Source organism: Sprattus sprattus (genome assembly GCF_963457725.1).
Source record: "Sprattus sprattus genome assembly, chromosome: 11".
NCBI classification, from domain to species: domain Eukaryota; kingdom Metazoa; phylum Chordata; class Actinopteri; order Clupeiformes; family Clupeidae; genus Sprattus; species Sprattus sprattus.
In genome coordinates, this window is record NC_137909.1 from 18,771,288 (window position 1) to 18,797,335 (window position 26,048).

At 41.3% G+C, this 26,048-nt stretch overlaps 4 protein-coding genes across 4 annotated transcripts; 1 reads left to right on the forward strand and 3 right to left on the reverse strand.

The window, feature by feature from the left end:
* Positions 1 to 1,723: 1,723 nt before the first annotated feature.
* On the reverse strand, positions 1,724 to 10,293 carry ddx54 (DEAD (Asp-Glu-Ala-Asp) box polypeptide 54). The gene is made up of 20 exons (XM_080847311.1): positions 10,027 to 10,293; positions 9,522 to 9,648; positions 9,357 to 9,427; positions 9,056 to 9,244; positions 8,886 to 8,935; positions 8,756 to 8,797; positions 8,560 to 8,655; positions 8,105 to 8,226; positions 7,935 to 7,996; positions 7,458 to 7,589; positions 6,808 to 7,018; positions 6,413 to 6,544; positions 5,911 to 6,132; positions 5,623 to 5,696; positions 5,216 to 5,428; positions 4,682 to 4,833; positions 3,935 to 4,048; positions 3,361 to 3,468; positions 2,863 to 2,975; positions 1,724 to 2,190 (listed from the first exon to the last, which is right to left on the reverse strand). The coding sequence occupies exons 1-20, from the start codon at positions 10,144 to 10,146 to the stop codon at positions 1,934 to 1,936; spliced, it is 2,607 nt and encodes an 868-aa protein (XP_080703437.1). The 5' UTR covers positions 10,147 to 10,293; the 3' UTR covers positions 1,724 to 1,933.
* Positions 10,294 to 10,839: 546 nt separating this feature from the next.
* LOC308371908 (uncharacterized protein) lies at positions 10,840 to 12,217 on the reverse strand (the record flags this gene model as incomplete). The annotated part of the gene is made up of 3 exons (XM_080846940.1): positions 10,840 to 11,229; positions 11,587 to 12,026; positions 12,202 to 12,217. 3 exons carry the CDS (start codon positions 12,215 to 12,217, stop codon positions 11,182 to 11,184), a joined length of 504 nt encoding a protein of 167 aa, XP_080703066.1. The 3' UTR covers positions 10,840 to 11,181.
* Positions 12,218 to 15,550: 3,333 nt separating this feature from the next.
* On the reverse strand, positions 15,551 to 20,883 carry LOC308372061 (anti-Muellerian hormone type-2 receptor-like). The gene is made up of 11 exons (XM_080847158.1): positions 20,522 to 20,883; positions 19,968 to 20,162; positions 19,602 to 19,772; positions 19,010 to 19,111; positions 17,839 to 17,939; positions 17,468 to 17,686; positions 17,116 to 17,230; positions 16,715 to 16,872; positions 16,269 to 16,425; positions 15,813 to 15,949; positions 15,551 to 15,686 (listed from the first exon to the last, which is right to left on the reverse strand). The coding sequence occupies exons 1-11, from the start codon at positions 20,721 to 20,723 to the stop codon at positions 15,564 to 15,566; spliced, it is 1,680 nt and encodes a 559-aa protein (XP_080703284.1). The 5' UTR covers positions 20,724 to 20,883; the 3' UTR covers positions 15,551 to 15,563.
* Positions 20,884 to 22,628: 1,745 nt separating this feature from the next.
* On the forward strand, positions 22,629 to 24,819 carry pgap2 (post-GPI attachment to proteins 2). The gene is made up of 2 exons (XM_080847138.1): positions 22,629 to 22,906; positions 23,277 to 24,819. The coding sequence occupies exon 2, from the start codon at positions 23,374 to 23,376 to the stop codon at positions 24,127 to 24,129; it is 756 nt and encodes a 251-aa protein (XP_080703264.1). The 5' UTR covers positions 22,629 to 22,906; positions 23,277 to 23,373; the 3' UTR covers positions 24,130 to 24,819.
* The last annotated feature ends 1,229 nt before the right edge of the window (positions 24,820 to 26,048 follow it).

The following is a 26,048-nucleotide window of genomic DNA, read 5'->3' on the forward strand; positions in this document are numbered from 1 at the left end:
GCCGTCTCTCCGTGCGGCCTATCTCAAGTAGATGCTGTGTCAGTCCTGGGAACGGCAGATAAGCCCCGCCACGGCGGGGAGGCTCTTCAGAGGCATGGCCCACAGACCCCCCCACCACTAGCCTCCCCCACTCCACTCCAACCAACCCCACAGTTCCATGCTGTGGGAGAAGAGTCGGCTGATGGGAGCTGGTAGAGGGTGGGGGTGGAGAGGTGGTTGGGTGTTGCGGTGGTGAGGATGGGGCGTCCTTTCCGAGGGATTAAGTCCTATCAGATGAGGGGGGCTTATAGACCCTCAACCTACTGTGCCTAGAGGGGAATTTCTCTCTCAGTGAGGCAAGTGTGTGGACAGCCGAGCTCAGATTTATATGGTATTCAACCTGACTGACTCTTCACTTGAACTCTGTGGGATGGATCAGCTGCAATGAAATAACACTGCCTTTATTTGTTTACTTTTTTTCTCCTCTTTTCATTACACAAACCTTAACTATGATGTCATTTTGAAATTGTTAAAAGAGGAATATGATTTTTTTTTTTTTTTAAAGAAGGGGAATCAGAAAGCTTTTTTCCTGCCAAAAGTGAAGAGCTTGAGAAACATGAGAATGCTTGAGAATACGTTAACAGAAACTTCAACAATCCAGCAAGTTAAATTCTCACAGAAAATAACAGTAAATTAAATGTATTTTCACTTAGTAGAGTAGTCTATTTTTTGTGAGAACACCTGGACGATCTGAAAGAAGGCGGTCGGGCCATGAGCCGTAGCGACGGTATCTCCACCAGTACACTAGAGTACAGCTGACCATTATGAATGAGCCAGCCATCTTTTTGAGTTTAGCAGACTCACAAGTGGAAATGGATGCCACAAATCTTCATTGTGGTCTAGGGGGTCTGGTCGTAGATAACCCGGTGATAACATGTGCACATATCATCAAACACCAGCTAGCATCTAACTGTATCCAGATGGGATCTACGGTCTCACTTACACATGGCCTATCACCTGGCCACTTTTATAGAGACCAATCACATCATATTTTTCAGTTGCCCCAACTGAAAAAGACAGAAAACTAGAGTCGTTTTAAACTAAATATTATGTGGACATAGAACTACGTTTTTTACAAAAACACTGTTTGTAAGACTTGGTCCCTGTTGGTGTTTTCCAACTGTGAGCTTAAGACGCAGCCACTACATTAATGCTGACATTACTCAGTTGAAGCAGCTTTAATGTCTGGATGACTCAAATTCAAATCCTGCTCCACTTGATTTGAGCCTTCTAGACATTTAAAGCTGGTCATTACTGGCATTTAATACCATCTGAAGTAGTCTCTAGGACTGTACTGCCACCTAGTGGATTAACTCAGCTAGTTCAGTTGACAGAGGCCGCACTGTCAGACGCTGGGGCCGCCGCATACTGATTTGTTTAGCATGCAGTCATATTGGCTGTCAGGTCTAAACCTCAGTTTGATGAAAAGCTGTCAGGAAGACGTTACACACACACAGACACTGTCCAGACCTCCGGAGAAAAATGTGCTCAGCAGGGGAGGTTGGGAAACAGGACTTTCAGATGATGAATCTTCCAAGCCCTACACAGACAGAAGTGGACTTTGGAGCGGAGCCGGGTGCATTAGAGAGTCAGCTGTTTTCTAAGACAGCAACCAGCACTGAATAGAAACCATCAAGAAAAACCCCACACACACACACAAACACGGGTAAACACTTTAAGCATATCTTATCTGTATTGGACATGGAATATTGTTTAAAAAAATGTACATGTACAAAGTATGAGAAAAGAGGACTGTGAAACTGGGAGAGACGCAGGACGTGAACTACCTGGTGTCCATTAAGTCAAGCGTCACTCAACAGCTACCAGGAGGGATTCACCCAGTCCCTAAGGTCCTCGAAATCGGCCTCACAGATCCGCATTCTTACAGACGGCCTCACATCCTCTTCCTCATTTTGCCCTTCTTGTTCCCACCGCGCCCGAAGCCGGACTTCATGACGTTGTTCACGTTCTGGCGGTTCGCACCGCGTTTCTTCTTCAGACCGCCGCTCTGCAGGAAGTTCTGCTTGGACTGCTTCTTGCGCTCCTTCAGGATCTGCTCGCGGCTCCTAAGCTCGGAGCGCACACCCTTCTGGGCGCCGCCCGCCTGGAGCCCGCCGGGTGCCCTTGGTGGCCCGTTCCTGCCTCTCTGACCTGCGGGAATAGAGATGATCATCAGAGGGGGGGGGGGATGACAGAGCGACTTGGACTTTTGAATCCTGTTAGGCTCAGTATTATAATAATAATAATAATAGTAATAATAATCGTCTTTCATATCATTCCGCAAGTAGTCCGGTCATTTAACGTCAGCAAGTAATGGGTTGCTACGCAACACCTGAAACCTTAAAGGTGTATTTGCTTGAAGAACGGGAAGTGGAAATCACGAAACGGCAACAAAATCGTTTAAGAAGTATTTTGGAGGAATGTCTTCTATCGTTTTGGTGAGTAACTGTATAATAAGCCGGATGATATATAGTTTGGAGGTCATTATCTAAAAATAAAATCGATTGGGTTTCAAAATAAGAGTATACTGCGGTTGAAACGGTATAGCCAAATCTCTCCCGGTACATTACTACCGTCGCACGGTATATACCGTCATAGCTCAGCCCTACCCTATAGTGTGAAGAATGTGGAATGAGCCAGAATTGCTAACCCCTCTCAAATAGAGAGCATGACACTTAACACCTATCGCTCAAAAAGAGCGAGAATAAAACCTGCGTCAAAGAAGCCACAACAGCATTCATAGTGCACGGGAAGATGCATTTGTGTTCATAGAAACTGACCATGTCATCTCAGACACAACTGCACATATGGCGGAGTTCCTACCTCCTCGGCCTCGTCCTCGGCCTCCCATCTGACGACCTCTACCACCTCCAGTCTCCCCATCACTGTCGCCAGCATCGTCATCCATCTTGTTCCTCTTCCTCCACTGCTCATAGCTAACACACTGTCAAGGCACAAACAGTCTACCCATACATACATGAGAAACTCGAGATAGTACATTTGGGCTATTTGTTTGCAAGCTCTCACACATTCAATGGAATTTTTTTTCAACATTTACAATCAGTCCTTCCAGCATTCTCAAATCTCGCCTCATCACAAATTCATGCAAATTCAAGGATATCCCCAAAAGTGTAATTTTCTCTTATTACCGCAATATGCAGTCATGGAATTTGACTGCATTATTTGCGACTGATTTTATTTAACTCAAAATTAAAGATCCGATTTCCTGGGGCAAATTCAGTCCCTTTTAGGCCGTAATAATTACAACAAGCTCTCGCTAGACCTCAGAGTGTCAGTACAACAATGAGCAGGTAAGGATACAAGTTTTTCTTCTTCTGGTTGCTGACCACCTGTCCATTCTCTAGTTTGACCTTCTTCTTCTTGTCTTCTTTGCCCGTGTCGGACACAAACCGCTTCTTCTTGCGGTCCCTTTGGGGAAACACATGGGAACGGGTGAGGTAAAGGCATTTGAGAACCACAGTATAATAGTATAGTGTGGTTGTGTTAGTGTGTGTATTGAGTTACAGTGTGATGGGTGTGCAAGGAGTACATCCTGTATGTGTGTATGTATATATATATATATATATATATATATATATATATATATATATATATATATATATATATATATAAAATATACACAAACAGGTTCAATATACACATACATTCACACACACACAGATTAACCTTTTGTCAACCACTCATATGTATAAAATATATATATATATATGAGTGGGAGACAAAAGGTTAATCTGTGTGTGTGTGAATGTATGTGTATATTGAACCTGTTTGTGTCTGAGTGGGAGACAAAAGGGTTGTATACACATAAGTGTATGTGTCTTTTTGGGAGTTTGCCCTGTGTGTGTGTTTGTGTGATGATTGTAGCTTCTCTCACCATTTCATGATGCTCTTGTGCCGGTCAAGTGTTTTATTCTCGTCTCCCATCAGGTCCAGTACGGCTGTAGAGGCCTGCTGCTCAAATGTGGTGCCCTCACCAGTAAGGCTGAGCCTAGACACACACACACACACACACACACACACACACACACACACACACACACACACACACACACAACCATGAGCTGAACAATAACATAACCATTCCCAGATCAAATGTATCTAACACAGCTAATACAAGCTGGTGCTCGTAAAAATAAATAGGAATATGCTTCTTTTAGAAGATAAACACAAATGCAAAAGAGAATCAATTTCCACAGACAAACACAGAAACATTTAGAAGAATAATTGGGTTTCTGAAGAGATCAAGCTTCAGACAGCCTAAATCAACTAAAGCTTCCATTTCAAATCAAACCAAACAACCCATTGATCTTTGGTTTGAGGAAGAGCACAAACCCTAGACACAGTACTGGTTTGCCTCCTTTCACATAAACATCCATTAAGGGTTTTCATCAGGTTCATGACCCTGAAACTGAACTATTACAACAAGGAACATGCAGAACTTAAGTCAGGGGAAATGAAGGAGGAGCACATATTGATGAGATGGATACTTTTCTTGCGCTAAAGGGATATAAGCATAAACATGTCTACTTCTATGTAAACAAATGCAGCCCAGTATAAACAAAGGGAACCCAAAGTAAATGTAATACAGGAAACGATATAGGCTACACGTCTTTGAACGTACCCTCTCTCAGAGTCGAAATCTTTCGGCCTGTATGGGATGTAGAACTCCTCGTCTCGCCCCGTCTCCCTGTTTTTCTTGCTAGTGGGATTGGCGTTGTCCTCCTCTTCTACATGCTTCTTCCTCTTCCCACCGACCACCTCGGCAAAAACTCCCTTTAAGAAGAAGCCAAATGGAAGCAAAAATCTATTACTTTACAGTATAGTTCATATATTCATATACATATTCATGTATATAGATACTTCATTCCTAATCCTACTACCTTGCTGCTTTGACAACTGAATTTCCCTCACGGGATTAATAAAAGTGGTTTCTTATCTTATCGTAATAAAGATGTAAAACCAACTACACAACTGATTTACAAAAACACATGCAAAATGTGTCACCAAGCTAGTGGAAGCAAAGTAGAAATGAAAGAATCAGCATGTTTTACATTGCTTTTGAAGTGGGTCCGGTAGAGAATAAGTAATTCCAAGAGTGGTTAGCACATTTATTTCCACTTTGATTGTTGTCATGGTTACTCATTTCACCACTCACCCGGATATCCTCCTCCTCCTCCTCGGAGTTGTAGGCATCATTGGCTGCGGATTTGGAGACGGGGGCTACAGGAGGAAGGCGGAGTTTGTTCTCAGCGATGCGCTCATCCCGGATCCGTGTGAACTTGTCCACCAGTGGTCTGTCCCTGCTGCGCTTGGCCCGCATCACCCCACAGCCGCTGGCCTTTTTTGTGGAGTTAACCTCAAATATCGTCTGAAAAGAATTTTTTTTAGATAATCTGTTGAGGATCATTTATGAATTATCACTTAATTTTTTTGTTCAGGTATGTATGAAGGACACAAATTTCAGTCAGATTTCCATTTTCCACATACTGGAAAACAACAAAGACATAAAAACAGCCGTCAGCCCTTCCAGATTTACCCTCAAATGATAAAGTCTCAACTCACACATTTGGACTTATAGCCCTTGATGCTGTCCACAATCTGCAGTCTATCCAGTTCATTCTTCTCAAGACCCGAGCCTGAAAACATAAAACAATACAAATACACCTGAAAGAAATACTTAATACTCACTTAACACTCACTAAATAATCTCAAATACAGAGATACACAGAAAGACAGAAATACTCAAATATCCAATCAACCGGAAAAACACTGGGCCAAACATGGGTGAAACCCTTGCCAGTCTATTTAACAAAACCTCCAGGCGACATAATAAAGGGCTAATAGGCTTACCTAACAGGGGATGGACGGCCATGCTGGTGAAGTCGGTGTTCTTCACCCGTTTGAAGGACTCAGGAGAAGGGCTGGGCCGTGACTTGAGGTACTGTTTGTAGGCGTTCTCCGCGACTTGCTTCATGTTCTGCAGGTCCAAAGAGTTGTCGTAGGCTGTGATGAGCTCCCCTTCCTCATCATCCAGGATGCTCTGGGGCACACGTCCAAACACGCCATCTGCATCTGCGCACAAATACACACACAGTACTCATAATATTGTCACATAATACGATTCACATTGCACAAACATAGATTTGGAGAAAAACTGGGCACATGTCTTCAAACTGACAGACTGCGTAGAATAGCCACTTATGAGTATTATGTGCACAGAAGCAAACGGAAACAGACGTCGCCTGAAGTTCCAGTTCAACATAAATTAAACAGAATTCCCAATTAAGATAATCCAACTAGTTTCCCACTTCTTCCATTTATATCAAGCTAGGTCCTTCTGAACCACAGCTACCTTTTTGATGATCATGCGAAGCTAACTGCATGGGTCTTCCCAGGAAGAGATGAAGATCGTAGACAAAGGGCACCTCGTCTTGGCACACCAGGCTGAAGGCTGTTCCACCTCGTCCAGCACGGGCAACACGACCTGTAGCACAGGCACAGAGAGGAGAGAACAATACGTCAATCAAGAAGACACTGTATTTGACCAATGTAACAAATGCAGCATGAATGTTCAGTTAAGTAGCTAGCAAATTGTTACCTAAAGGTATTATGCAAACTATGTGTTAATATATCATATCTATACTGAAGCAATGCAGAGCTGACACGGGTAAAGAGGAATACTTTTAATACAACAGAGAAAACGAGCGACGGCCTGTCACTATGTGGGTGACGGTCGTGTCCACTTACCCACTCTGTGCAGAAACAGCTTGGATTTGGAGGGGAAGTTGTAGTTGATGACGTTGTCCAGCAGGGGGATGTCGATACCACGGGCGGCCACGTCCGTCACCACCAGCACCATGGCTTTGCGGTGGACGAAGCGGCCGATGTTGATCTTTCTGGCCGTCTGGTCCAGAGCACTGTAGATGTAGGCACACTCAATGCCCTCTGAGGTTAACATCTAAAGACAAATGGCATACATACAGTATGTGTTGGTTTAAGACAAGAAATACAAAGCTCAAGACAAAAATCTGAATTGGATGATGTAGGGAGTCCTAATTTGGCAGATAACAGCCAGAGGTCAATTAAAGTTGGAAGCTTCTTTGGACAAACGAGAGGGGCCTCACAAAAGGCTGTAAAGATGTAGAAATATATAGGGAAAAGAGCGGCGCTATCTTAAGTTTCTGTGACTCGATACCACTACCTTACATTATATCCGTTTACCTACAGAAGCATATCATGCAGTGACCATATATTGCTCTAAGACAGTTACATACAATTTCTAGATTTATTATGAAGTGGAGTAGAGCAAGTAGAGAAGCGACTTGGATCATTTAAAAGATACAAAAATATATGCCGGAAAAAGAGGACTGAGGCCAGAGTTCATGCAGCCATCTCACCTCTTTCACATACTCCACGTGATGTTTGGTGGCCACAAAGACAACCGTCTGCTCCTGGGCCTTCACCACATTCCTGAGCAGGTGCAGCAGCATGGCAGGCTTGTCGTCCAGCCTCAGGTGGAAGAAGGCGAGCTGGGAGAGGATAGGGAGAACACAATATCAACAACACGAACACTTACGAATCAAATCAAGCTCAAATATATCAACATATATGGCACTCATGCCAAGTATGAAGTTCAACACTGTCTGTGGATTTAGATATATTTACTTAATATAAATATCATCATGTGCTTCACACTGAATTGCTCAAGAAGTACAATATACTTCCTTTGAATCTACTTGCTACTCCTAGATGTAAAAGAGTTTGAGCAGCTGAGATTAATATTGTATCAACAGTGTTAATTAATTAATTAATTACGTAATAACAATATTACACCTGAGGCTGATGAAAAAGGTGGATCCAAGTTATCTAAATACCTTCAACTGATCACTCAGCTTGGTGTCGACATCCAGACGAAGAAGAACAGGATCTGTCAATCCTGCAAGCACCACAGTGGAAGTTACTCAACAACCGCTCACTCATATTGATTCAGACTTGTGTGCTGAAATTCATTATGCTAGTAGTGTGGGACACAAGCTACACATACCTGCTCGGGCAAACTCCACCAGCAGTTTTGGCAGAGTGGCAGAGAACAGGAGCGTCTGCCGTGTGTCTGGGAGTCGACGGATGATCTCCTGAAGCTGCTCAGCAAAGCCCATCTCAAACAGTCTGAAAAGAAAAAACACAAGATTTACTTTATAAATCCTATGATGACCATTATATAATCTATCAGTTTACAGACCATCAGCCACTTAACAAAGGCACAGTGATGAGCTAAATAAATGTTCCCTCACTTCAAGCTTTTGAGTTTTCATAGGGGTAGATAGGACATTGTTAGTGATATCACGCCTAAGTTCAGTACCGTTACATCAAATCACATCTAATCCTCAAAATGTAAAACTGTACATCTATATTCTTTTTGTCCTTAATCGTCTTTTGAATGTTCAGAAGGGGAGGGGCTGAAGCAGTGCACTGTGATGGCAACTCCAGGGCTATGCCTACCTGTCAGCCTCGTCAAACACCACATACTCCACACCGTGCAGCTTCAGGTTCATTTCCATGACGACATGCATCAGACGACCAGGGGTACCAATAATGCTGCAGGAAGAGGAGTCACACATATGTCAATAATTCAAACACTGTGTAACGTACGTATTCAAACAATAGGGGGAATGAATGGAAATTTAGATGGACATACATGTCAGGGTTTTCATGTAGAGCAGCAAACTGTTCATCCATACTGAAACATTAAATGTAAACAGGTCAGTGGCACAGTCAAAACAAACAGGACAATTTCTCTAGGTCATAATCGTCTTGATGTACTTTACCTGTCACCTCCAAGAATCAATGCAGTTTTAAGGCCAGTATATCTACCAAGCTGGAAGATGAAACACACAAATTAACATTGGTATGTTTCTCTTAAGTGCAACCAGGCAGAGACTGAACCAGAAGAGATACACAAGAGGTAATGACAGCAATCTCAAGAAAGACACAATACCTCTCGAGTGAATTTCATGGTCTGAAGCGCCAACTCTCTTGTCGGAGTGAGAATGAGTGCCCTGGCACCAGTCTGGGCCTGGGGGGCCTTTAGTTTCTCAAACATCGGAATCAAGAAAGCAGCCGTCTTTCCACTGCCAGTCCTTGCCATGGCAACTACATCTTTTCCATCCAGAATGACTGGAACAGTCTGCCAAGGAGACAATGCAGTGGTCCATTATAACGTTTACAACAATAACACTACGATTTAATCCATGACAAATTAGTACATCTGAAGTATGTTAACATGTCAGAACACGTACCCTTCTCTGAATAGGAGTAGGGACTTTGTAACCCTTTTTCATTACCCCCTTATAAACAGGATAACTGAGGCCTGCAAACATAATAAGCATTATTTACATGAATTTAGGCTTCACATACTCCATACAAATACCGCTCACTGCTGTATTACTGGTACCAGTTCTCACCCATGGACTGGAACCCTCCAGACTTCTTTTGCTTCTTATTCTGGGCCCGGACCAGCTCCCTGGTGTCTGGTTCAACATCTGACAGGGCGTCTGATGATGCAGGGAACCGTGGCAGTTTTCTACCGGGCTGATAGGACAAATATACACTACTGTCAATATGCATTAAAACTGAATGATCAAAGCCGACGCCAGTACACAACACGTGTAAAGTTTTTACAACGAACGCCAAATACATTCCCTTTAACTTGAAAACTCACCACAGGCTAAATTAATGTTTAAGCTCGTTATAGGGTACCGCATAATATATACAAATTGCGCAGGTCGGCTGAGAGAAGTAAACATTCCGAGAGCTGAGCTAACTAGCATGACAAATCCAGTCCGCGATTCTGGGGAAAGGATGTTGATATCTGAGGTTTTCCGTTTGATATTACGAAAGCCTTTTTGACATGTAAAGATTCATGTTATAAACGCCTGTTTAAAGTCTATAATAACAAAGCAATCTTACAGCATCATCGTTCTTTATTTCGGCAACCGGCCCAAAGTCTCCCTCGTCCGACTCCACCTCTGGTTCCCTGGTGTTGCCGTGTCTCTTCTTTTTGGTCAGTTTCTTCTTTCTCTGTGCCATTTTCGATTTTCAGCTGTCTTTGTTGCTTAGAGATGGAACAAATGTCCCTCCAGCAAGGTTAAACACAGTGAACCTTACAAAATATTTACCCGAAACAATTCAACATATGACAACCAAGTGGAAGGGAGCCATTTTGATACACGTGTGATTCATGGCGCACAATGGTGACGTAGACGGGCGATGAACGTGACATCATCCGTAGTTGTCTGTCGACAGAGTTGATCTGGTTTTGTAAAAAAAAATATTTTCCTCTTATGTATGCACACCTATTTCCTACTCGGGTGTGGTGTACGGACGTGCCTGGCATCGAGACGGCTGTCTACCAAATAGAGATCTAGACTCTAAATTGAGTTGCCACACACAGGCCCGTATATTGGTGCCCCTTTATTAGTGACTCTGCAGAACACAAACCATACCTATCCACAGGGGTGTTTTAGTCCTTGAGTAGAAAAATACTTGCTTACTTTACTCAAGTATTATTTCTGAGTATCTGTACTTTACTTGATTATTGTTTTTTTATACAATACAGTTCTTTATTGCATTTTCTCACTTATATCACAGCTTACTTGCGAAAGTAATTAATGCATAGGCCTATGCTGTAAATTTAACATAAACATTTGTTGTTGTAACACTTGTAAGAATACAGTACATACATTAATCCTCAACAGTGTTGTCCAGTAGTTGTGTCACACAATTAACTATGAAAACCGATATATCTCCCATGTGGTTAAAGCTGGTCAATCTAGTTCTTTGACAGAGAAACATAAAATCAGAAGTTTCAGACAAGGTGCTTTACATTACTGACTTTGAGGATAATCTCATTTTCTTTAGTATGTGATAATTAAATAATTCTTTGCAAACAAATCAACCTATATGACACAACAAATGAATGGCTTAGTAATAATATAGTTTAGAGTGAAAATGATTAAAACAAGCTGTATACGACAATGGTCAGTAAACCAAGCTATCATTTACTGTTTGTCACTTGTTACAGGGCAGATCATGTTGTCAGTGATTTGGTGGACTCTAGTAACTTTAGTCTGAGTCGCTGCTGCTGCTACTACTACTGCTGCTTGAGGAATGCTGTGGACAGAGGAAATGTATGTCATGAATTAAATCATGAGTTCATATGCACACAATATATGGAGAAATTCAGACTTCAAAGTGTGATTCTGGCTGAAATTAGCATACGGTATACATCTAACTTGCTGATCCTGCTCCTTCAGGAAATTATATTACAGTCACATCAGTTTGTTCTATAACAAACAAGGAAACCCCAGGTGTCATTGAAATGCCAAAAAAACTACATTTGCGATCTGCTGTCATACTGATCAACAACAAGTCTCAGCTCAGGCTATACATCAGGCTGCATATGACATGAGTCATATCAGTATGTAGAACAACACCCTCATTCAAAGTCCACACAGCCCCACTTCTCACCTTTCCATGCTTCATGTTTTTATGAGCCTTGTGTGCCTTCTTTCCTTTCTTCATCTTTTTCACTTTCTTGTGCACCTTGTGTCCCGTCAGGGCCATTCCTGCCCCTGCTACACCTCCTGCTAAACCCCCAGCCAGAGGGTTGTAACCCCCAGGATGTTGATGAGGACCATGTGGATGAGGACCATGAGGAGAGCCATAGTGAGGGCCTGGGTAGACTCCACCGTGTGGGACATGAGTAGGGGCCCCTGGATAGGGTGGGGGAGCAGGACCAGTGGGGAAATAGGTTTGTCCTGGGGCCCCAGGAGGACCCAGCCCAGGAGGTATAGCTGGGTTCATACCAGGTGGATATGCTGGATTGTGACCAGGGGGGTATGCTGGATTTGGAACTCCAGGATAGGCTGGAGGAGGAAAACTTGGGTTGGGTGGACCCATTGGAGGACCTGAAATGGCATTAAATGCGATGTCACACTTCAAATACTGTTAACTAATCCTATCTCACTAAAATGATCAGGTTTAGTAACAACTCTATCAACTTACTGAGTCCGTGCACCATTTAATTACAGATACATACAGGAAATGTATTATTCTTGTAAACAACTGCTGAAACAACATTACCTTGGTTAGGCCACATTGCAAGTTGATCCACTGATGAATGACAGAATGTTTAAGAATTGTTTCCTGGAACTTTCAAGGACAACGGAGTCAAATGATCCCTTTTAGGTAGAGTAGCCATTCCACATAAAATGCTCGACTACATTATGTATAACGTTATAGAGTCAACACATTGCCTTTTTTTAAATTTAAAAACATTAGCGAAATCCAATAAACTGCAACACAGAACTCGCGAACAAAGTAGCCTGTACAGCATCTTCTTATCACTAAGTTTCAAACTGGCGTAGTCCAAGTTAAGATATCAACCATGCAATTCGTCTTCTGAAACACTGAAACAAAACAGGCTCACAAGTTTAACAACATAACAGACATAGGCCAATCACTTTAAGCTACAGCCTACCTTTAGCCTGGATACCAGCCTGAACTCCGCCCACAACATTTTTGGTCTGGAGATTCAGTCTGGAGTCGAGTTAGTTGGGAGGGTTTAAACGGCCCCGAAAAGTGATCTGACCATTCAAATTGTAAGGGCGGGCTTTATACGTTGATGGACAGATATAGATAGAATACCGGTATACATCGAACAAAGATGGCGCCGTCTCGGAAGCTTAGTGGGACATATTTTATATGATTTAAGCTATCTACACGACTTTTATATGTCTACATTGACTCGGTTAGTTGTGTATACGCAAAACGAGTGTTGCCCAGGATTATGGGTCTTAACTGAAGCACTCTAGAGCATTATTGATAGGTTATGCTAACGCGTAGAAAAAAAAAACATTCAAACGAATGGTAGCTTCTAGCCTTGAGTGCTAATATGATATGACAGCGCAGATATGACAGCGCATTCATTTTGAAAGAGGAACAGAGAAACGCGATCAAGGCATTTGTCGATTGAAAAGATGTTTTTGCCGTCCTTCCTACGGGATCAGGTAAAAGTTTAATCTATCAGATGGAAATACTACGTTGCTCTGATTGGTTCTAGGTATCCAATTCAGCGAAGAGGAATTTTCTTTCCTGGTTCGTTGAAACACGCCCCATAATCACAGCCCAATAGTCCGGTCTCAGACTCATATTCTGACTAGAATTATGAGTATGACATCGTCAGGCTAGCCTACCTTGTTAGTCTAGAGAAAATTCTCAGCCTTCTGGTTCTTCCGGATACCGATCTTGGGAATGAAACCAGCGGAGTAAGACATATCCATCGAAACAAATAGACACTTTCAGGCTCGGTGCAACCAACCGCGTTTATTGAAATTCAATGCCTCCATTTACATTTTATTATACAATTGCTCCTAACAACTAGTACTGCCAAACTACAGTACTGAAGTGAAGTTTATAATCCTATTTAACAGGAAGCTCTGACACAACCAATATTTTGAATCTTGAACATACCATTGGTCACGTCACAACTGTTGTTATGGGCTTTACCCCATGGCTACATGGTTGTTCTTGACACGGAAAAAGAGGTGTGACCGATGGGAAGCTGGAGCAATTTTCCCTGATTTTGAATAGTAAATTAATCTATGACTTGGTCAGTTATCACCAGTAATTCAGAAACCATATGTTTATCTATGGCAAATCCATATCCCTGAACACATGAAAATTCCTTTATCATAAGTCGTATTACCTCTGACACATAATGGCTTTCACAAGCAGAAAACTGTCAATGTCCATTTAAAAACATCCTGAAATACAGCTTGCTAAAAACACTGACATGCCCAGAGATGTTAATATAAAGTTAAATCAGAGAGAGACACAGAGTAGCCTACATCATATTTCAATATCATATTAGTAAATGTTAGAGCAATTGTTAGTGACTACAGACATGAAGCTGACATAGAGGAATATATAAACTAAAAATAAGCAACTACAGCATAATTACCATAAATGACTATCTAGGACTACAGTAAAATTACATTTTGAAACTGTAAAGAGAAAACCAAATGTAAAGAATCTCACGAAGGGTAACTGGTTCAATAATAGGCAACATTTATGGACTTGAAAACTAACATTGAAGGTTATGCTTATAGGCTTTTCTTCTAAGATCCATCCCCAATTTCTGCATGTATGTTTAACCTACTTGTGGATCTCTTCCATAAAGCTTTGATTGGTGAAGAACCCAGGCAACAGTTGTTGTATGCAGAGTTTCTCCAATCTCAACTGCTGAAGCTTGAAACTCCTTCAGAGTAGTCATAGGTCTATTGGTTCTTACTAGTCTCCTTCTTGCACGGTCACTCAGTTTGTGAGGACGGCCTGATCTAGGCAGATTTACACGTGCCATAATCCATCCATTTCTTGATGATGGATTTAACAGAATTCCAGGGGATGTTTAGTGCCTTGGACATTTTTTTGTATCCTTCCCCTGACCTATACTTTTCAATAACCTTTTCTCTGAGTTTCTTAGAGTGATCTTTGGTCTTCATGGTGTAACAGTAGCCAGGAATACTGATTGCTGAATACTGACCAGTGAATGGACCTTCCAGACACAAGTGTCGTTATACTACAATCACTTGAGACACATTCACTGCACACTGATCCCCATTTCACTAATTGTGAGACTTCTAGCACAAATTGGCTGGACCTCTGTTGAATTAGGTCAGTCTATTTAAAGGGGGTTAATACTTATGCAATCACTTATTTTCATTACATATTTTTATTTAATTTACATAACTGTGTAGAAATCTGTTTTCACTCTGACATTAAAGAGGGCTATTTTGTTGTTATTTTGACCAAAAAGCAAACTTATATTGACCATGACTGATTTATAAAAGCAATAAAAGGGTAAAACATCCAAGGGGGTGAATACTTATGCAAGGCACTGTAATTGCTTTTCTTTTGTTCAACTAGATATTGAGTATTTAAATGTCTGGACGTTGTCTTTTAGGATTTATTTAGATTTGAAATAGGTTTCGGTGTATAATGTGTCTGTGTGCTGTTCGTTCATTTAACCACTCTTATCAGCACTTTTGATACTTTGTTCAGATGCCTTGAGAATTTTTTATCTTTTTCAAGAATTTGTCTTCTCCTGTTTTGAAATAATCTATTTATTTGGCACATTTAGGACACTTTTCAATAACATTTATATTAAAATCCTCAGTTTTTGCTGCTGACTTCATTCCCTAAACCCTGTTCTGGTTTCATTTTCACACTGCTCATTTATAATTACAAACACTTGAACTGCTTCCACCAACAAGGCTACACGTAAACCTCCCCCCCCCCCATTATGTACAAGATACAAACAGAGAAATTCAAGTTGTTGCCTATGGGTGCAAACAGTTTGCTGTTGATGCAGCAGATTGCGGTCAAGTTTTAAAACCAAGCTTATTCTTGAACAGGAGTGATGTGCCTGAGAATTTCATTTCCCACTAGAGGGAGCTTTCAGTGCATAAGAAGGCTATTCTGTTGGCAGCACAGTGTACATTCAGACGAGCCCCAGGGTCGTGGTCCCAGCACTCCTCTAGAAGATCTTGCAAGGTATCGTATTTTGTCTGCAACAGATCAGAATGCATTAGTTTCTAATAAGTTTCTAATAAGAAGAAAGTTCCTTTGTGTCTAGATCAAGTTGCACTGGAGTTGGAATTTATAAACATGGATGGAGGTGATGAGTGGACTACCTGAGAAACTGTAGCCCATGTTGATGGTATTGCTGGTCGCCCTCTCTTCTCAAACACAAATGCAAGCAACTGCTCCAGAGTAGGGTTAGCTCCTAGTTCTGTTTCATATGGCAAATGGTGCTCCGGAACTGGTAATCCTGGAAAGTGGTTGAGTGGATAATCGGACCAATCATTGCTTTCAAGACTACATAGATACTAGTGACAACCTGTCATTCCTGATCATTCCTCTATATATTATTTCAAAATACACACATATTGCTATTGGTTTCGTAATGAAAATGTTAAACACAGTACTTGAAGAAAATGGTCCAAACCTATGCTTATGGAAATCTGTGTGTGTGTGTGTGTGTGTGTGTCTGTGTGTTTGTGTGTGTGTGTGTGTGTGTGTGTGTGTGTGTGTGTGTGTGTGTATGTGTGTCTGTGTGTCTGTGTGTGTGTAATAGTGCCTCTGCATACCAGGAAATAGGTCCGAGCAGCGCATCCACATCTCCCAAAGCAACAGGCCCAAAGCATACACATCTCCCTGCAGCAGGCAGAGGCCGCTGTTTAGGTCCACCGATCTGTCCAGGATCTCTGGAGGCATGTAGCACAGGGTCCCCAATGGAGCAGGCTCCTGCATTAAAGAAAAGGACCCAGAGAGAGTAAATAAAGAGCAAAGGGGCACATAGAGTAGTGATGAGTAGTTTTATGCCTTTATGGCTGTGCATGCATACTTTCACTGTGTGTGTGTGTGTGTGTGTGTGTTACTAACCCCTTTTCAGTATACAGCATGCACTAATGTGCTGTATATGCATTTATATTGTGTGTATATTATATTGTGTGGTTTCTGTATGCATGGTTAGTAAGAAACAAGCTAGCTAACAAACAAGATAGTTTGCAAGTCAACAGCAACCATACATCACCTGAGAGGTGCTAGACTGGTGCTGCCACTGCTCAGGGCCACCACAGGAGCATAGGATCGTGGCACAGCCAAAGTCACACAGCGCACAGGTGCCATCAGCCCGGACCAGCACATTGTTACTGCTAAGATCTCTGTGGGCCAGTGGGGGTTTATGCATCCCTACCACAGGTTCAAAGGGATCAGAAACAACAGAATAATTTTTTTATGTTCTTCCCCTGTCTGAATTTCTAATTTTAAATACTACCTTTAATGCTGTACCAATGCAGCAGCATTCAGTAATTTCATATCAAGCAAGTTTTATTATTTACAACTCTATTATCCATCTTTTTTGAGCATAATAAAAAGACAACCTATCCAGTATTAAAAAAAGAAATACACACAGGCACAGACTTTAGCACATACCATTAGAGTACAAGTCAGAATGAAGATAAGCAAGTCCTTCCGCCAAAGACTTAGAGAGTCTCATAGCATCCGTCCAGGTAATCGTAGTTTTAGACAGGTAAGAATTTAGTGAACCCTGAAAAAAAAGTAATTACACTATAAAACGTACATTTTCACATACACATTGCATCTCTAATAAGCAATGTAAAAAATGTCATTGACGTAAAACTGTTCCTCAAATTCAGTTACTCCAACAACTTGAACTGTTCAGACTGTTCATGAATCATATCTGAACCTACTTATCAACAGAATCAATATATGCCACTAAATAAAATGTAATGTGTTCCGCATAATGATCATTTGAATAACTTACATGTAAAGCAAACTCCATTACTAGCGTTGGTTCTCCACTCACTGTTCTCCCTGCACCAAGGAAGTGCACAATCCCAGCATGCACCATGAGGGGAACCGCATATACTGCTCTCTCTCGGGTGAATTCATGATGGTTTTTAAAAGGGAAAAGTTTTAAGGCAACCACATTTCCCTGGTAACTTCCTTGCAACACAATGCCAAAACGCCCACAAGCGACAAACTGCAAAGGTTATAAAATAAAATACATGAAAAGACGTAGGGTGTCTCAGACATTGTTATACTAAAAACATCAATCTTTATTCTGTAAACACAATGCTTAATGTATACATTATTTTATGACTAACTACTCAGTGTGATTAATAGGAAGCCTACCTTTTCTAACTTCATGTTTGCCATGTCAATGTCTGATATTGCTGAACTAGAACAGGAACAATGAGATGTCAGTCCTTCAGTTGAAGAAACTGCCCTCTCATCTTTAACATGAAGAAAAGAACGTTGTGAACACATACAATTCAGATTTCTTTGTTCCCTTAATGTTCCCAGATAAAATGAAAAGAGTAGGGGGATGGATCAGGACTGACAAGTGCGAGGGCTGGAATATGATAGTGTTATCACCATTTAATTTACTAATGAAGCGTTATCAGTAACAATAGGCTAGATCAAGCCTGCAGAAGGAAAATATCCAAGGGAAAAAAAGAGGTTTTATAAAAATGAAATTATTGCAAGTGAGACATATGCCTACAACTGAGTGGGAGAGTCAGTGTCACAACTGCATGCATGTTATGTTGAAAAAGTCTGAATATGCAGGAAATTGTGTGAATTGCATGCAAATTATAAATTACGTGCAGAACGTAATGAAAATATTTTCGAGTTAAAATGTAGTCTCTGAACATTTGCTCTGAAATCAGTCCCCCACTCTGAACCATGTGAATAGCTAATATAGTATAATGAACTATTCTGAATGTCAGATAATCCTGACTAGATTAGGCCCAGATTGCAGGTTTTTCGTGAATGACTAACACGGTTGCAAAAAACCGACATGCGTAGGAGTGGAGAGGAAAGACGGCAGAATGGCAGAATGCAAGAGAGGGAAGACGCAGAGAAGAGGAGGAGGAGGCACTGGGAGTGACAGCATTCCAAGCCATGCCAAGGTCAGTCCATAAAGGAGGAAGACAGATAACACAAAAGCACCTGGCTTCACATCAGCAGACTAAAGGGTGAGAATTCTATATGCAATAGCCTGGTGTTCCATTGCTGGTGTTATAAATGTTCGCACCATTTCAGGGAAATCTAGGGTTGGATAGATACTTGGTGATCTAGAGACTGAATGGCTCCACAGATTATTCGATATCACTGTGTATCCTCATTTACCATTTTTCTAAAAAGGATATTGATTCTTTAGTCCGCAGAGAGTGAGGGAGAGTGGACAGGAGAATAGCATGTTGTGTATGAATGTTTGAAATATTACTTTGTTGATCAAATGCTTAATGTCAAGTTGCCCTAAATAAAAGTATACATTTTCGTAATACATAATATATCTTACCACTGTGACTGAGATGAGGTCTCAATTTGTGTCCTATAAAAACTAATATCAATATCATCAAGATACCAATGAAGAGGATGATTGCAATGTCATTTAAGGTAACTGTAGACGGGAAAAACAGGGTCAGAGAGGGCATATAGAACCAACATGACATGTTGAGGATATTCTGATTTCCACATTTTCTATTATTTAAGTTCACAAGCACAGAGAATTCAAAACTGAGAATGTGTTCATCTGAACAGCAGCCAGAGCAGCTACTCTGTGTTTTGGGCATGTAGCCAAGGCTGGGAAACAAAAGTAAACAGGAGAATGAGAGAGAGATGTAGAAGTGGTGGATTACATAGACAAAATCATCTCAAAAGATGAAAGGCAAGTCATCTTATAGCTATTCTTCAAAGAGTGCAGAACTGTTTATCTTTGAGCTATTCTTCAAGTAGTGCAGTGCTTCTTTTGAGTGTTCATTTCTATTAAAAATATATAGTAGTTTCATAGGTGTTGATAATTACAATTTAGTCATTTTATCACATATGTTTGTTAAATGTCTCCCTAAGCTTTAATTTTATGATAGATAATTGAATGAAGGAATACAGACCTTGGCTGCTGTCCTGAGGATTGGACTGCTGCGGCTGTTCTGTTTCTGGACTCCAAGTAATGTTGATGTTGCAGAAGTCTGAGCTGCATAGACATTTTGTGTAGTTGTCGAGTGAAAGTGTAGACGCAGAACAGGTAGGCTCAGGACAGGGGCTTTCAACCAGGCTGCATCCTGTAACTCAGAAAAACATAATCTAACTGAATTGTTGAGCAACTTTATGTAAACAATTATTCCTTGTTTTGTGTTCCTGATTTTTGCTATTTCTTGGAAAACAACACAAAATGAACCTGATATAAACATTATGATCAACTTATTTACTGACAAAATACAGGTAGGCCTATAGCCTGTAAGAAGACTATCCCTTACCTAGCAGATCAGGTTTGAAATGACCATCAATCAGCTTGAAGAACCCCATACAGCATTGTGGTTTCGTACAGTATTGTACCGTCCCATTTACATTTCCAGACTGCAAGGCCTTGTCTATATTTCTGGAACTGGCAAGAAACTGACATCTCCTCTGCTGTTTCTCATTTGGTACTGGGGAACCAGCAATGACTAATGCTATGAACCAACACACAGGAGTAATATAAAACGTGTTGTAAGTGTCTTTTTCATCTGTATAAATAATAAGGAATACTCTGTAGTCAACTATGGAAGCAGGTGGGGTTCATAGTAGGGTTAATGTTATTTCTTAAGTAGCCAAGGTAATATTTCAATAGATATCTTTGTTATTCTAACACTCTTTTTTTCATTCTGAAAGGAACTTGGATTCACAGCCACTCAACGGCAAAGCCAAATCGTAAAGAATCAACATTTAAGAGCTTGAAATGTTAAACCATTCACTTCAATGTAACCAAATGGTCAACTAAATAAACATACGATTGTGAGAACTTGAATGAAATTAAGACACATATACTCACCAAAGAGGGCTGTGTATGTCAAGGGACGCATAGCCGTGGGGACAATCCAGTGCAGCCGGGAGGTAGGCTTACAGTGTTCTGAATACTTCACTTTTTCAAACTCACAATGTAACCACCAGCGTTCAAAGAGATGGGAATGACCTTGGAGTTTCCCACCCATAACTCCTCCAGCCACACACCTGCTAAGTCTGAAAACACACATGTCCGCTGGTACAAAGCCGGGATTAGCACACGGAAGAGCACAGGGATGGGCGGGAGGCAGGCAGGCAGGCAGGCAGGCAGGGAGGCAGGCAGACGTGGGGCTGGTGGAATGGGCTCGCTGGGGAGAGCAGAGCAGCTCCTGGGATGTAGGTCATCACTGATGTGAAATATACATGGATGCAGATGAAGTGTGCTCTTAATTAATGCTTCCGGAAAGTTCCCCTCACCACAGCTCCGCCTACCACTCCACCATAATTAAATCCCTCTGAGTGAGCCACACAGACTGGTTGTCATGGCAACTTCTGTTAGGGGGAAAGTAAGGAAGGTATAGCTGCTGGAGCCAAACTTGTCATTCTCTGTGGGAGGATCTTTAAAGAGATACAGTGTAAGCCAGACAGACAGAAAGAAAGAGAGAGAGAGGGCAAATGAAAAGTCGAAAGGCAGGATGCTTGGAGGAGAGAGTAATCAGCAGGATTTGACAGGGAAATGGAGAGAGAGGCTCATCTCTGTAAACACATGGGATTACTGACTGCCACTGCTGAGTCAGCTGGAAGAGACAGACGCTTTCTTGATGGTAGTACAGCTTTTCAAATTAATGAAGTTCAATAAATGTCTGCTGATTCTCACCCATGGACTGGAACCCTCCAGACTTCTACCGGGCTGATAGGACAAATATACACTACTGTCAATATGCATTTAAACTGAATGATCAAAGCCGACGCCAGTACACAACACGTGTAAAGTTTTTACAACGAACGCCAAATACATTTCCTTTAACTTGAAAACTCACCACAGGCTAAATTAATGTTTAAGCTCGTTATAGAGTACCACATAATATACAAATTGCGCAGGTCGGCTGAGAGAAGACAACGTTTCGAGAGCTGAGTGTTAAGATCTGATCTTCTCTATCCATGTCGATACTTCAGTGTGTTTCCGTCATTCATGTGAAAAGATCACTCAAAGTATAAAAGTACATTAACTGTTGTTTATTATCTTTCTACATTAGGCTACATCTCACAGTACTGTCAGGACATCAGTGTCTGTGGCATGGTTCAATAACCGTATACAAACAGGGGTTTATATAGATTCATCAGGGAACTAAATAAGAGTCACATTAGTGCATTTTCCCTTAACTTACATAGCATGAGTTTTATTGACACAATAGGAATATACATTAGCAATATAATTAATACAATAACAATTGATGAGAACACATAACAACTCAACACTGAGCTGACTAGCATGACAAAATCCAGTCCGCGATTCTGTAGTTCTGAAGTTTTTACAACGAACGCCAAATACATTCCCTTTAACTTGAAAACTCACCACAGGCTAAATTAATGTTTAAGCTCGTTATAGGGTACCACATAATATATACAAATTGCGCAGGTCGGCTACGAGAAGTAAACATTCCGAGAGCTGAGCTGACTAGCATGACAAATCCAGTCCGCGATTCTGGGGAAAGGATGTTGATATCTGAGGTTTTCCGTTTGATATTACGAAAGCCTTTTTGACATGTAAAGGTTTATGTTATAAACGCCTGTTTAAAGTCTATAATAACAACGCAATCTTACAGCATCATCGTTCTTTATTTCGGCAACCGGCCCAAAGTCTCCCTAGTCCGACTCCACCTCTGGTTCCCTGGTGTTGACGTGTCTCTTCTTTTTGGTCAGTTTCTTCTTTCTCTGTGCCATTTTCGATTTTCAGCTGTCTTAGTTGCTAAGAGATGGAACAAATGTCCCTCCAGCAAGGTTTAACACAGTGAACCTTACAAAATATTTACCCGAAACAATTCAACAAATGACAACCAAGTGGAAGGGAGCCATTTTGATTCATGGCGCACAATGGTGACGTAGACGGGCGATGAACGTGACATCATCCGTAGTTGTCTGTCGACAGAGTTGATTTTGTAAAGAAATCTTTTCCTCTTATATGTATGCACACCTATTTCCTACTCAGTTGTGGTGTACGGACGTGCCTGGTATCGAGACGGCGCTGTCTACCAAATAGAAATCTTAGTAAATTGAGTTGCCACACAGCACACTACTAATCATTTAGCCAACTTTAAAAGGTAACGGAATCATTTTAGCATTAGATGACTAACATTAGCTTTCAACTTCATCAAGGGAAGAGGAAATCATTTGGAATGTCAACCATCAGCTGGCTAAGTAAGATTGGCAACAGGTGACTACAGTTTTAATGATATATGTTATTATCTGTATTCGTAAACACGCTGGGCATAATGTGACATTCACTCGTATTCAAATTATTTTAACACTTGTGGATTCAGTTTGCTAACGGTAGAGTTGAGTGGCTTTTTGACTGATACTTAGATACACAATTGTAGCCAACTAATGTTACTGTGTCCAAGTTACCCTTTGAACCTTAAATATATTTAGGATTTTCTGAATATTTAAATTTGATATGCTATCTATCTCTCCGCTATCTGATATTTTTAAGGTTGGTGTTGATTGCTGAGTATTGATTGGAAGAGGTACACCAAAATTGCACCATATGTGAATGTAGCCTAACTAACGATGCTGTTTATCCGCAGATGAGAAACAAGTCGCCGTTGGCTGCATGACATGCTGAAAGTCCAAAGGCACTATGATTTTTGATTTGTGAAATCACTGGGTAGTGTCTAATGCAGGATGCTTCTTGGAAGCCCGGACAGAGACAGGCCCCTCATCCGGTTACAGTTCACCCACTTTACTGTAGCCACGGTCTGCCTGCCGCTTATTGGCTTCGTCACATGTATTGTCACCTCACTCTTCTATCACTTCAATGACTCCACGTACACTCACTGCCAGGTGTCCAATTATCTCCCATCCATTAGTGCTGCCATCAGCCTGACACCAGAGCGGTATGTTTGGAGGTTCTGTATTGGCTTACACTCGGCACCACGCTTCCTGGTGGCATTCGCCTACTTCACCTTCTACAGAGGGCACTTTGTGGCGAGGCTGCCGGAGCTGCTTCTGAGTGGCCTTACACTGCTGGCGGCACTCAGCGAGAACGTGGGCTTGCTGCTACTCACCTATGTGTCCTCGACCGAGACCTACAGCCTGCACAAAAATGGCTTCATCGTCTTCATCGCAAGCTCCATCGTCCACATGCTCTGCACGTGCAGGCTGTGGCAGGTTATCACCAGGCACACTCTTGGTGTGGAGGAGAGGAAGTCATACCGATACAAATGGCGCCTCTTCCTGTTCAATATCTTCTTCTGCCTCTGCGCTGGCTACTTCTTCAGGCGCCACAACAAGTACTGCGAGCCAGGTGTCTACACCCTCTTTGCTTTCAGCGAGTACCTGGTAGTTCTCTCCAACATGGCATTCCACATCACTGCTTACTGGGACTTTGGGGGCAAGGAAGTGATGGTGGCCATGCCCCCGGAGGGCAAGCGTTTCTGATTGGCTGAGACCTAGTCCTTCTTGCCACTTGAGCTGCTTCTGAAGGTCTAAATCAAAGTATAGTTAGTTCTCTTCTCTAACCTATACTCCATTTTGTGCTATTTGATAAAACATAGATGTGGCCAATTCTTGTTAACATGAAGTGTGCTGTGTGCGAAGTGAATTGCTATATTTTTCACAATCTGTGTGACCTAAGTTTAGTCTGATGCTACTAGAAGTGGAATTATGTTTGATGTCATTTAAGGCAGAGCATTTCTATCTGTAAAAATGCCTTTCTTTGGTAGGATTGGACGTGCTCATAAGATGACACTATACATGAAATCAAAGTATGATGATTATTGTGTGACCTACTTAATGCTGTCCTTTAACCAAATGTGGATATTTCATACCTTCTTAAAAGATATGGTAATGATAATACCATTTAGCACAATGTATTTGTCCTCCTTAAAATCAAAATGATTTGATGGTTTTATCCTTATATGTACACCTGGCATATCTTGCATATTATCTCATATTATATATAATATATTTTGGTCCTTGTGTACAGTAACTCAGGTAAATGTAATTTCAAATTGTATTTGTAATTTTGTAGCTGATTTGTACTAGTCTTTTATTTCTTGATGGTAGTACAGCTTTAGGGACAGCTTTTCAAATTAATGAAGTTCAATAAATGTCTGCTGCTATTGTCAACCTTACATTTCTACTGATGTCTTGAAGTTAAACAGTCTGGCCACATAGTGGCAGTCAAGAGTTTTAGGGAATGTCAAAGTAGTTCACTGAGAAAAGGCTTGCAGCTTAGTGGCTGGCTAGAGAACTAATCATGGTATCAGAGATTGTACCATTAGTAGTTTTTAAGTGGTAAACCATAGCCTACATCTTAGAGGCCACAGTGAAAATAGACTAATCAGAGATTATTTGTTCATGGCCTTCCTTAATGTATGTAATCCAATCTGTGATTACAAACTAATTTAGTTTCAGGTTGAAAGCTAGTTCAGTCTGAAAATAATTACAGTAACAGCTTCAAACTCCATTGGTTTGTATGTTTAAATTACTTCCATATACAGACTATCAGAGCGTGTTAGTATGTCAAGGGACCTGTTGTGCTTGTCTAACTACACTCATGAGAGGGTGTCTTGGCCAATTGTGTTGGTCCATAGCAGCAGTAGGCTCTGAATAATCATCCCTTTAAAAGTGAGGTTTCCCACTAAGTATCAGAATCAGGTTTTATTGGCCAAGGAAGTTTGCACAAACAAGGAATTTGTCAGTGTGCTTACACATATTACACCAAATATACATCACAACACAAACAATACAACAGTGCAAACAGTTATTACATAACCCTACCTTTCTCCAACTCTTCTTACCATAATATTCATAGCCCCATGATATGTACAGCGCGTACCCACAGCTAAAAAAAAATGAGTTTAAGAGTTGGTAACAGATAATGAAATTGTGATACTTTGTCTACCTGAACATGGCTAAAACCATATTAAGCGCTGAATAAGTCTACCCCTCCAAGTCATGCCAACTGCCGTATGCCTTGCAGTACATGCCATGGAGGTGAAGTAGCAACAATTTACCATGCCAAACTAGGTATTTCCCCAAGACCTGAATTTAAATCCTCTGAAGTTTTCGTCTTTACTCTTTCACTCTTGTGTCACTACACAGACCCCCTGGCCCCTACACTGAATTTCTGTCTGAGTTCTCTGATTCCCTATACCCCCTGGTTATTAACTCCGATAGGGTTCATATAGCGGGAGATTTTTACATCCACATGGACAATGAAAACTATAGTCTTACAATCGAATTCCAATCGCTGATAGACTCTGTTGGGTTTTCCAAACATATTAACATGGCCACACATGACTGCAACCACACCATTGATCTGAACACAAATGGCTTAGACATTTAGCCTGGCC